This window comes from Atractosteus spatula, chromosome 6, assembly GCF_055471065.1.
Source record: "Atractosteus spatula isolate fAtrSpa1 chromosome 6, fAtrSpa1.hap1, whole genome shotgun sequence".
Lineage (NCBI taxonomy): Eukaryota > Metazoa > Chordata > Actinopteri > Semionotiformes > Lepisosteidae > Atractosteus > Atractosteus spatula.
Window position 1 is genome coordinate 47,141,194 of NC_142711.1, and position 12,834 is coordinate 47,154,027.

Sequence of the window (12,834 nt, forward strand, 5' to 3'; positions counted from 1 at the left end):
ATTGTATCTGACAATGTTTAATGAAAACATCTGTCTCAGTCTTGCTTCCTGACAATATTCCCAAAGCAGCCATTTTAGAAGGTATTTTACTATAGTTACCATGGCAATTCAAACCCACACAACAACCAGATACTGGTGGATAAATTGATATCAGAAGATATGTGATGACTTTTGCTTTATTCACCTATATTTGAATGTGTGCACCGTAAAGATGTAGAGCACGTACAGAGACACAAAGAACTAAGGTAAAGAAATCACATCCAAAATAAACTCTCAATTTCAATGTGCTCATTCATAAAACTAGACAAACACAAATCTATACTTTGTCCAATGCAATAATACCATTGGAAGAAGCCTACAGTACATACACATTGAATATAATAAATATATAAACACAAATAACAAGAAGTATGTGTTCTGTACCTCACTCAGAATCTGGGAAAGCTCTTTGGCATGCTGGGTTTCAGTGGTTTCTCGCATCTGGGCATAAAGACAAGTGGACATCTCTCTTTTTCCAGCTTGCTTATACTTACTCTGAAAACAGGGCACCAGTTAAAATACAGTTTAAGTTTACATGTACAGTAAACGTGTCTTCAGAAGAACCATTCTCAACTGCAGCTGAGTCTATGCCACCAAGTACAAACAATGAATAGATTAAACTTAAATGCCTTTTGTCTTCATTCATACGAACACCAGCTGTAAGGTTGGGTCTAGACTGGGTAATGTGGATTGATGTACTGATCTGTGTACAATTTTTAGCCTTTCTTCTGTACCACTAACACTCTCAAATAAGGAGGTCCACAGGGTCTTGTGAGTTCTACCAAACCTAACTGTTTCAATTAATTAATTATTGATTCAATGGCTCTGAATTAACACTGCTTCCAAGCTTTTCAATGTGGTTCCAGTAGAACTGTGTTCCTCAGGAGTAAGACTGTGAAGTCCTTAAATATAGTTAGTTAGATTAATAACTTTAATTCTAAGAATAAACTTAAAAAGTGAGATAAATTCTAAATTAAAACTTAGAAAATACAAAAGCTCAGAAACAGATCTTCATGCTATACAAGTTTATTACAAATGCTTTTCCTTCTGACTTAGATATTTTGCTTAATGATTAATTTGTTATCCTTTGAAACTAAAAGTAATCTCAAATTTTTTTCTTCAACCTCCAAAGACCGCTAACTACCAGACAGTCAGGTGAACTCTACTCTTCCTGTGAAACTTAACACCGATCAGATTCCGTGACTGGAATCCTTGGGCTTACCTCACTTAGATTCTCTGACAGCTCTTTTGCAAACTGGGTTTCAGTTGTGTTGGACATCTTTGCATACAGGCAACTGGAGAATTCTCTTTTCACATCCTTTTTGTACTTTCTCTGAAAATTTAAACCCAACGACAAGTTTATCTGGTTGAAAATGAAATGCCTCATATTAAATGCAGAAAATATATGTTAAATGCCTGACTCAAATACATTCTCTATGCTTTTATTGACATGTGTCTTCTTTACTTCAGATGACAAAGGGAATTATAGTATGGTAAGCATACACTTGGGTCCATTCACAATATACTAGGCCACATACTGTACAAGCGATAATACTTCATCTCTTAAAATGTGAGTGCTGTACCTCACTCTGGATCTCTGACAATTCTTTTGCAAACTGGATCTCTGAGGTTTCTGGTAGGTTAGCATAAAGGCAATTGGAAAACTCCCTTTTCCCATTTTCTTTGTACTTAGCCTGAAAAAAGAACAAAAAGTGAATTTAAGATGTAAAACTACTTGTGCTATCATTAATTTTTTTTTAAATAATGCTGCTGAAAAGCAGTATTTATGTAAACGGCAAATGTCCGGAGTTTTTGGATGGACTCTAGTCTGGACTCAAACCTACAGTAGTGTGTCACTCTCTGTTGCTGGAGGGAAAGGTAAGTTAATTACTTAATTGCAGGAATTAAAAGTCTTTCAAATAAACAGTATTTTCACAAATATTTTCTGTCATCAACTGTAAAAAATCAAATAAAAGATTTTCAGGAGAGCAAACAATTGATCAGAATAATAAGTGCAAACTTAAAACCCAGCAGCCAGTGATTTTAATAATGACACATATTGTAGCATCATCCCTAGGTCTCTCTCTAGGTAGTGATCACTTTTCTTACTTTATTTGAACATAGGGAAGCTCAAACACAACAAAACCAAAATGGTTCTTATATACTAAGTGAAAATAAGCAGTCTCATATAGACCTCTATGGCCTAACTCAGCCATTCTTAACAGGTTAAAGAGATCCAGAAAAAAACTGAGCGCAGTTGTCAAGGACTGAAGACCTCTGGAGCAGTGCACACAAAGATCACACACATGTGAGTTTTCCAGGATGGTTAGGGTTAGGTCAGACACATCCAGTAATCTTCCTCAAGGGGTATTACTTTTTCTGGAAATAACGCATGCATTCACACTGTTGTATCAAGCAAAGTGTGCTTAGCACCAGTGAGCCTCTTTTGAGGCTCTTCTGAATGTCAAAGTGAATGGTTGACCCAAGACAGAGACAGAGGACAACATTCACTGCATGAGCAGGGCAGGGACCATTTAGCAATAAGGCGAATACTTTAGGATACAGGCACAAAGATCATGTGAAGATACCATAGCAGGGAGATGCAGAGCTCGCTCTGAGCTAAGAAAGGTTGTAAAAGGTGGCTTGATAATGTGATCCTAGGTCTCTGTCGTACTAGTGTTCTAGGTTGGACCTCAAGATCACATTGTTCAGCAGACGTTCAGGCAGTTTGTTTGTTCACTGCTATCTATAGTAAACACTTTCTATTACTTACAACTAAGCAGGGTGTCCAATCACTACCACTAGCGAAGGAAACACTGCGGTTTTAAAATTCCCTCGCCACTTTAGCTGACCCACAGAGTTCTCATATAATGTCTGAACTTTATTTGACTCAAATCAATTCAATTTCTTCGATTTCATGTGAATATAAATATAATTCTTCAGTGGAAAGTGGAAATATGCACACTACCTCACTCAGTATCTGAGACAGCTCCTTGGCATGCTGGGTTTCATTGGTTTCAGGCATCTGAGAGTACAGGCAGCTAGAAATGTCCTTCTTTCCAGCCTCTTTATACTTACTCTGTAAAACAAACAAAAAATATTAAAGTGGATTTGAAATCACTTTCCTACTTCTGCAGCCTCATGGATTAAAGTTTACAGGCATCAGAAGGATAAAATAGCTTCAGAGTAGTTTGAATCAGTGTGTAAACTGTGAGGTTTAATGTATTCAGACGTTTCCCCTGAACAACAAACCACCAGAATATTCATTTAGATAATATTGAGAGAAATTACTACACCACCTGACCCAAAGTGTGCAGGAATATCCCCACAGTGGAACCCTGGGTTGTCATAATAATAAATGTATCTCATAAATAGTTTTACCTGCATGTGACACTGCACCTGTCTACATATAAATGTCACCTGTCAGGTATTGAACGTTGTTGTAATTTTCTTTATAGCTTAAAGTGTTAGCTATTCCTCCTATTTTGATACGATCTGTAAATTTAACTAATTGGCTAACTATACCAGAATTGAATTAATTGATATACAGTAAATTAGAACTGGTCCAAATACAGAACCCTATGGTATTCACCTAATTGCATCATCCCAAAGTGAGAATTAACCTTCTTCAGGTACTCTTGTTACTCAAGCCTTCTGAAAATCTAAACATAAGCTATGTTTTTTTTTCAATTACAACTATTACCTGTTCAAAGAACTCTAATGAAGCAAAACCTGCCTTTAATAAATCAATGTTTACTATCACATAGAATCCTATTTCCATACAGAACATCCTCCAGTTTAGTTCTAATTATCATTCCATAATATTACAAGTAACAGAAGCAAATCCTATTGGTCTATTATTACTTGATTGAATCTGGTTGCCTTTTTATGTGCTCAATTAGCAAATTTCCAGTCAATGGCTATGACCATTGACTTGTGTGACAGAAGAGTTTTGTTAATGGTCTATGAGGAACACCAATTGTTCCCTCACTTATAAATATGGAACAATACCAGAGATTTGTTGGTCATAAATTATTCTTTCTAGCCCCTGATTTAATTGCTTTAGGGATTTTTCCGTTCAATGCTTCAAGCAGAGTTTCCTTACATTTTTACCATCTATTTTTGATTGATTCCATACAGATTTTGTCCCCCTTCTTTTCCAAAACTCTACCTCATTCCTTCATTGTTAGCTTTCCTCAAATTGCAAACCTTTGTTTCGGAATATGCATGTGACAAATTGAAGCATTATTTAATGTTTTCCTTAGAGGTCTCCAATTCGAGGCCTGAACTGGCCCAACATTGCTTGGTTTCTGAGAAATTACACGATCAGACTAAAAGGAAGTAATACTGATGCTATTTTGGATTTGCCAATAATACATTTCCTTGTATTATTGGCATCCAGTTTTCATCCAGTCCTGAATGCTGTCTTTTTAAAATCCCATTACTGATTTTGTAGTCTTTGTTATACGGTGATTATACACCCCTTGTTTCTACGTCATTCACTTTTTTAAAACAATTGGAATAGCTGTTGCCTAGTAACTGTTCCCTCCTACAACTTTTGATTTCCATACAGACTTTGCCTTTTATTACTACAGAACTCAATATGAGAATTAAGCTTAAGTACTGTACCTTACTAAGGGACCCCACTTACAGACCCCAGCAACATATCATAGACTCAACCTGCATCCACAGTCACTGTTTGGTCAAAGAATTCTAGAAATCTATATCAGATTAACCTTTTGAAGACAGATAAAAGAAATAAGTAAGGTCTGTAATTACCTAGTTTGCTTAAGCCATGTATACATTGCATAATGTTTGCAATTTCACAATCAACCGTTCTTGTGATAATAAATCTTATTGTTTATATGTATAAATGTTTAATGCCCTTAGGTACTACCAGAAAACCACCCATGTATAGTTTAAAATTAATTTAACATGTCTGGTAGATGTGTTCATTTTAGGAGCTCCTAGTTCATGTAATATACAGTACATACCGTAGTTTATTGGAAATAACTACAAAAACAAAGGGAAAAAGTGGGTATTGATGCAATTTGCACCTTACAGGATAAGAACGTTTGTACAAAAATGGTGAATGTTTCTTGAAAAATGTCATCACTTTATTAATGGTCTCAATGTGAATGTAGCTGCTTGGAAACCTTTGCTCCATAGTCTTTGTTTTGTAAGCTCTCCTGGGCAATAGTTCCGGAGCAGGGATACTGATCCTGACGCAAGCTATTTCTTCTTTAATATATTAGCCCGGTTATCCTCAAATCACTGCTGTTACAGTCCTTGGTTGGAGTGTTATTTTTGTTTTTTGAATGACTTTCTCCTCTTTTCCCAGGTGTTGCCAATTAATTAAGCGGATGAGGTGGGAGCAATTAAAAGGGGAAGATGAGACTGCAGAGGGAGGGACCCTGAGAGATTGGATATGGGATGTATGGTTTTTGGGATGGGGAAGACGTGTTGTTTCTTTTTGTTTTCGTTTTGTTAGTTAGTGTAGATAGGTATAGAATGCGGAAGACTTATTTTTTGGTACGGCCTAATTCTTTAGGCACGCCCACCTTTTTTTGTCCCGGTTCTAGTCTATCTAGTGTGTTTATTTTTTCTTTTATAGTCAGTTAGCTTTCCTTGGGTATTGCTTTTCTTTTTTTTTGGCTTTCCCCTCCCGATTTGAATATGAATGTTGACTTCTGGTTCCCTGAATTTGTCATGATAATAAAGTTGATTTGTTTTCCCAGGGGAATCTAATCTTTATGTCGCAGCTTTTGGTCAAACCCTAGACATATTTTGTAAGGTCTTAACACTGCACAACACGGATCCCAGAGGTTTCCCTGGATCCTTTGTGGTTAGTGGCGAAAATAGCACTTGTCTTCCCTGAGGTGCCCTAGCTCTCTGGTGAAAAAGCAGAATATTGGTCTCACAACTGCGCATCTAGAGGATGCTTTGTGAATTGGTTATGTCTCTCCTGTGTCAGTTTGAGAGTTTCAAAGGTGAAATGCGCTAGATTAGAGGCATACATTTTTAAATAGATCGCAGAATAACCGGCTGTTTTAAATAACATCAATGCAATTGAAGATGCAATTGTGGGTGGTACGGTGGTTAATATTGCTGCCTTGCAGCACTGGAGCCCTGGGTTCAATTCCAGATGTGGGATGCTATCTGTGTGGAGTTTGTATGTTCTCCCTGCATTTTGTGTGGGTCTCCCCCAGGTGCTCTGGTTTCCTCCCACAGTCCACAAATGTACTGGTAGGTTAATTAGCTTCTGGGATATCTGGCCCTGGTGTGTTTGTGTGTGTGGTGCCCTGTCCAGGGTGTATCCCATCTTGTGCCAGTTTCATGCTGAGATAAGCTCCAGCTACCCTGGAACCCTGAATTGGATGAAGCAGTTAGGAAACAGCTGGACAATGATATTGTAACATTATCAAGATTGGCACGAATGAGTAGAACGCTACCAAAAGGTTTGTCTTGACATAAAGAAAGACATTTTCACTTTTTGAGTTCCTTTTTTTGAATTCCTTTTTGAGATTGTAAAGATTGTGTAAGTACTAAGACAGAAAGATAGGTTTTAAGTTTAGGTTTAAAATGATGTTTATTGCTCAAAAAAGGAGATATTGATAGGAGAAAAGATCTAATAAATGCAAAAACATTTTTACATTTGGCCCAACTATAAACTGTATTTTCACACCATTTATATACAGTATAACACCCTTTATCTAGAGTTAAATGTAGAAAAACCTAAACCTAAAACCAAAAAAGAAAGTATAATTCACATTCCTAAAACGAATACTTTGTCAATGGTTGTATGCAAAGAACCTACAGTTTTTGTCTCCTAAGGTCTGGAAGTGCTTATTTTTATAGAGTTTAATTTCAGATAACACTAACAGGTGCTGCTGCTAGGCTGATTTTTTTCCCATTTTGGTTATCTTCTAACTATTTATCATACTAATTTCCACACTCTTGCTTGGAGTCATATGTGTAATTGCCTGGTAAAGATTCCCTGAGGTCTGTATAATTATCAGATCTTCCTTCTTCACTCTGTACTCTGCTAATATGATGTACTGTGGCGATGTACTTGTCAACGTACTATATCCATTTAAGGTCATACAAGCTTGGAATGCAGTCTCACTGGGTGTTATTATAAGATGACATCCACGAAGGGATGATATTTGCACAGATGAAATAATCATATTGCATGTCAGTGCTTCAGTTAATGAATAAATCAGAATACAAAAGACAAACACCGCCCAGGTAACAAAAGTCTTTGGAATGCATTCTTAAAGGTGCACTCATCAATGTGACAGCAATTAAAAATATCTAAACTGATGAGGACACCCACCACGCCTTACCTCTGAAATAAATGCCCCCAGATTCTTCACATGCTGAAACTCAGGTGTGTCAGGGACAAAACAGCACTTGCCCTTGGATTTTTCATATTCCTCCTTATATTTGACCTGTACAGCAAGGCAGAACAATGTATAAAACACCAGTGATTTAAAACAACAGCTTCTGAAGTTTATCCTATGCAGTAATTCAAGAACTGGTTAGTGCTTCAAAGGAGAGCTCAGAGGACAACCAAGTTACTGCTGAAAGTGAACCAGGAGATGACAGTGTTACCTCTGAACCTGAGGTACCATCTAAGCCATAGCCCAGCTTATACTGTCAGAAGGACGGGAGATGCTGATGTCTGATTTGACAGCAATGATTAATCAATTATTTGATATTGGTCCCAAGCATTATAGCCATTAAAGAAATGTTATCACATCACACTAGAGCAGCTAATCGTTAACATCCATAAAACACAGATTCCTTACAAGGACCTTACTTGGAAAGAATGATGATTTGTTTTTTGGACATTTCCACACAAAATAATTCCTTTATTTTATATGAAGAGAAGCTCTTCTAGTAATTGAACAGCTAATTTGATCTTTCCTTGCTCAAATATAAGTTAGAGAACAGAATATTAATAAACAAATCTAAACAACAAATAATGGTATAAACAAACAACATTAAAATGTTTCCACCCTCTATTGCTAGTTTTGTTAATATTATTTGCTTAGAAACTGTGAGAAAAGAAAGAGTTAAAATTTGATATTGGACTCTTTGAAAATTGCTTGAATGTCATAAGAGGACACCAGATGTAGAAAACAGCCATGTAATTGTTATCCTTCTCAACACAGTTATTAAATTATTCAAATAGCCTTATTTCAAGACTGTTCAAGTATAATTTCCAGTCTATCATTGGAATGACTTTTATATGCATTGTCTATTTCTGTCAACGGTGTGTCAAAGAACAATCACATAAAATGGATAGGAACTTCAGAAACCTGTAGCTTTGACAAGTGATGAATGATAAATACTGTAGATTCAATATTTTTGATACACGGACCATTAGTCCATTTTAAACTTTCTATTAGAGAAATTCTTATTGAAATTACAATCAATATATTCTTTAAATAAATTATTTGTACACAATTCTGAACCCCCCCACAATTAATCTTAATCTTTTCAATTTCCTGACTGGAATTCCCTGCTCCTTCTTAATCTGTTTGATATCTTCCCTCATGTTCTCTTTGTAATAAGCAGTACAATCCTAAATTCATATTACAAGTGAGTCATTTAAAATAAAATTACTGAACTGAGTTATTGAATTTTAAAAATGTATTTTGCTAAAACCCAGCCTACCTCTGTTATTTTTTGTGAGCATTTCTAAATGTCCTCTGAAATGCTTTGCCCCCTGTCAGGATTTAGGACATTTTCTTTCACACTTATGAGTGATACAGTGAGTAAGAAGCTTCCCAGTTGAAGCACTGGTTCTACCACTGACTCAGTGTGTTACTCAAATCAAGTCACTTTACATCCCTGTGCTCCATTGTTTGGCCCGAGCGATTCTTACAACTTGTAGTCAAAGTTGCTGACCCAAAGTTCATAATCGAATCCAGTCTTACGTTCTTGATGATCCTCAGGGTTGATTTAGCTATTAGCAACTAAACAAATCAGATGGTCAAGTGGTGTCCCCTTGTTTCTAGCATTTCTTCTTCATAAATAAGTCTGTAAGTCTCTCTAGATGTAAGTGCTTGTGACAAAATGCCAAAATTATTTTTACTTTTGGTTTCTTCCATAAAAAATACGTAGAACATCCATAACACAGAACCGTATGTTCTGGCCCCGATTACGCCTAGAATTAAGTGTTCAGAAAGTTTATAATAATAATCTCTCTCTGTTGCCTTGAACTGAAAGTACCCTGGAACGCCTTTGAGTTGAGCTTCTTAGGAATGTTGCTGAGATGGGGGACTCTGACAAGCAGGACATGTCCATTTTGACACAGTAATCAAGTGCCTAAAATTGATGCTTCTCAGTCTACAGCTCCAAGAGGTGGGTCCATTTAAAAAACAACAACTGCAGGGCACCCGTCATAACTGCACTGACAGGCCCAGCGTGATGCTCCACTGAGGAGTTTGTCACATGGGGCTGCCAACTCCATCTGCACCACCTGCTGACGTCACAGCCAGTCACCTCCGGAGTCTTAAACGCCTCAGCACAGTAGTTTATGATGCTCTCCGAGACCCTGGCAAACTAATTACCACCACCGATTGCCCGAACCGCAACTGAAACAAAACCAGCTGAAAGTGAATGTCGGGCTTAGAGACCTAGACCTACGGAAACCAGAATTTCCTGCTGCAAGAAAAGCCGTGCGATGAGCTCCTAGTTGTAATGTAGCTTGATAAATGAAAAACAAATCAATTCAATAATACTGCTGGACTTTTGTCAACGCCACTTGAATATAAACAAATATTGAGTGTGGCAGCTACAAAATATTGGCGAGCAGACCTTCTATGTTTCTCTCTAAGTTTCAGCTTGCAGCCTTCTTGACGCTAAGATGAAAAACGTCCCCCATTTTGAGCCAAGAGAACAGCCAGCAAATGAATACTGGACAAGCCATGACATGGGTCTTTTGGTTTCTCTCCCTTCTGCAATTATAAAAATCTCATCTGGACTGCCCAGGGCTAAACATTTTTGATTTCCATGGGTATGCATTCAATGTTCACATTATAACATTCACAAATTAAACTATTATTGAAAAATATGTTTGATTAAGATTAATCCAGGAAGGTAACTGAATATTTACTTGTCTTTAAAGCAGTAATGAATGTTGATGTGTTTATAAGAGAATGATTATTATGACTTTGACTACAGTAATAAAAGTATTATAGCATCTCTTAACCCCATATTATATTAAATCTGAATGATTAACCATCCATTTGTATTTTATACATTTATAAATGTATAATCTTCCATTAGTTTATTTTGCATGTTTTATTACTTTATTAATAAAATATAATTTTGTATATTGTATTCTTTGTATTTTATAGATCACTGTTTGATCTGATTGATTAATTCCCAGTAGCCATACGGCAGTCCCTGAGTTCACTGTCCCAGTTTTATATTGTGTAAGTAAACTCAAACCATTTTTGGAGACCAGTTCTGATGAGGAGTGTCAAAATTATTGAAGCACTTGATCACACACAGTACTGGAGGAGGACAGCATGTCATTAAGCATTGCAAAGCAGCAAACAATTTTAATTATAGGATTTTTAATAACTGCTCAGTAATGTTGGATCACATAGAGAGCAATTAGGGAAACTTCCAATGTATGAAAATATGCAAAAAAAGAAACTTTTCACTTGGTAGATGAAAAGTAATTGACCTACCCCATGTTTGCCTTTAAAAGTTTCTCTCTATGGATTACGTCTTGAATCTATCCTTAAACTTTTAAGGGGATATTAATTTAACATTCACATACCACCTGTTTTGACTAATAGAAAGCTGTGAGCAAAATATGAGCATGAATAATTCTGTGGTTAGTACACTGTAATGTTGGTGTTGTATGCAATGGCAGGCCATTAAAGGAGTCCAGACGTTTCTCCAAACTAAATAATCTTTTTAAAGATAATACAATAACATCACTTCACAATGTTTTTGGAAATGTTGCATGTTTTAACAGTATTTCTCATTTAGCTTGTTTCAATCATTAAAAACATTTAATGTACTGTATGACTGTATGAACAATGCCCCCACAGCAATATTCCAGAAGTCATTATCTATTTTTAGGAAATAAGATGAGGTTCTAAACACAAAGTAGTGAGAACACAGGAAAACAGGATTTAACTCTCCATCGAAGGGAAAATTTATTTAAATATAACTTCGGTTATGTAAAAAACATGTTCATACAGTAAATGCTGTGTGCTGACTATCTTACAAAGGCTTTTGGTGTTGCACTTTGAAGTGCACTGGTACTACTGTAGGTGCCCAACAGATTTTGAGAAGTGTTCTATTAGTGAATTAAACTCGCATTTTCACTCTAAGTTTATGTAATGAGGTATGCTTTTATGGGATTTAAACACTGGCTTGCAATGTTTCTACAGGTCAGTGTTGTACTTAGGGATATTTCCATTTATTAGCCATAAAGCCATAAAAGATATCCATTGATTCATCCTTTCATAGTCTACTTTTCCTGGCGAGTGTCCTGGCACCATGATAGGTTTTTCTAGTAAATGACGCCAACAAGTGATGATATAATTACATTATCCTTTTTTCTGCACAGCTTCTTCCCTCATAACACTATTTCAACCAACTCCACGCCTAAGCACTACACCATACACATAACAAGCATCCTTTCTTTTCATGAGCTGGACCAATGGGGAATTTAAATAGGTTTTTCCCCACTACGCAGATTAATGGCTAAAAGCCAAAGGTTTGATCACAATGGCTTTGTCACTAAAACCTTTCGGATTTCTCAAATCAAGGTCTCATGTATAATGGCAGGCTTAGAAATGGCAATAACACCCATACAAAATGCAAATTAGTGCAGCCATGTCTAGTCATTGTAAATACCAAAATATACTTACATCACTTATCAACTCGCTGCACTTCTTGGCAAATTCTAAGTTCCTGTCCTCAACAATGGGCTTACTGAAAGCCTGAGGAAGAAAAATGAAAAGCGTTTCCAAATGCATTTCAAAATTGATTTCAACGAAGGTCATCAGAAAAAACAACTATGCTCCCCCTTCCCCACCCCTGCACAAACATAAGAACTGACAACACATACCTCCTCCTTTTTCATGTTTACCCCAGTATCTTCCTCAGACATGTCCTTGGAATTACACAGCTTCTGAATTTTAAACCAGAAGAGAAAAGAACTTTCTGGGTAACTGTGTGCTCTGCTTCTCCCTTAGGGGTTGCGATGGCAGTTCTGAGCGCCTCAGCCCAACCCAACTCTGCTCGTTCAGTATTCTTTATCAAACCACCTTCCTAATTTAGACCTCACTCGACAGCTTTTATCTGCACAATTCTCTACATGCCAATAGAAACACATTGCCTGAAACCTCAGAAACAAACAAGGAACAATTCTGAAACACAACGTATCTTGCCCTTTTACATTGTGCCCTACTGGTTTAAATAAAAAATACCTTTTCTGCAATTATTTTTTAAAAATGCATTAAAAGATTGAATGAAATCTACCCATATCAACATTTTATGACATATAGTATGTATAAGCCTTGATAAGTCACTCAGCTCTAATGAACAATATATGGACTGTCTAGAAGGAGTTTAAAACTGAACGTTAATACTATATATTTGCTAAAAACTTCATTTACCATCTTAGGAAGAACATAAGGTTAAGTCCACACTGAAAAGCTAAATCAAAGAATGCACTGGACCCATTAACTGATGTTTGAAGACAGCTCCACAGCTGAAATGCTTTACTTTTCATGTTCTCAATGTGGAATTAAACTC

At 36.5% G+C, this 12,834-nt stretch overlaps 1 protein-coding gene across 8 annotated transcripts in view; it reads right to left on the reverse strand.

The window, feature by feature from the left end:
* nebl (nebulette) overlaps positions 1-12,834 on the reverse strand; it is a 118,890-nt gene that overhangs the window by 35,225 nt on the left and 70,831 nt on the right. For 4 of the 8 annotated variants that reach the window (XM_088918318.1, XM_088918317.1, XM_088918316.1 and 1 more), the window contains exons 1-7: positions 12,146-12,292; positions 11,946-12,017; positions 7,386-7,490; positions 3,008-3,118; positions 1,623-1,733; positions 1,262-1,372; positions 424-534 (exon numbers count right to left, since the gene is read on the reverse strand). The exons of 3 other annotated variants lie outside the window; for them this stretch is intronic. In XM_088918318.1, the coding sequence (XP_088774444.1) occupies positions 424-534; positions 1,262-1,372; positions 1,623-1,733; positions 3,008-3,118; positions 7,386-7,490; positions 11,946-12,017; positions 12,146-12,187 (663 nt within the window). In that variant the 5' untranslated portion in view covers positions 12,188-12,292. Of the gene's footprint in view, positions 1-423; positions 535-1,261; positions 1,373-1,622; positions 1,734-3,007; positions 3,119-7,385; positions 7,491-11,945; positions 12,018-12,145; positions 12,293-12,834 lie in introns of those variants that run through there. One more of the 8 variants, XM_088918315.1, reaches the window with a different exon arrangement.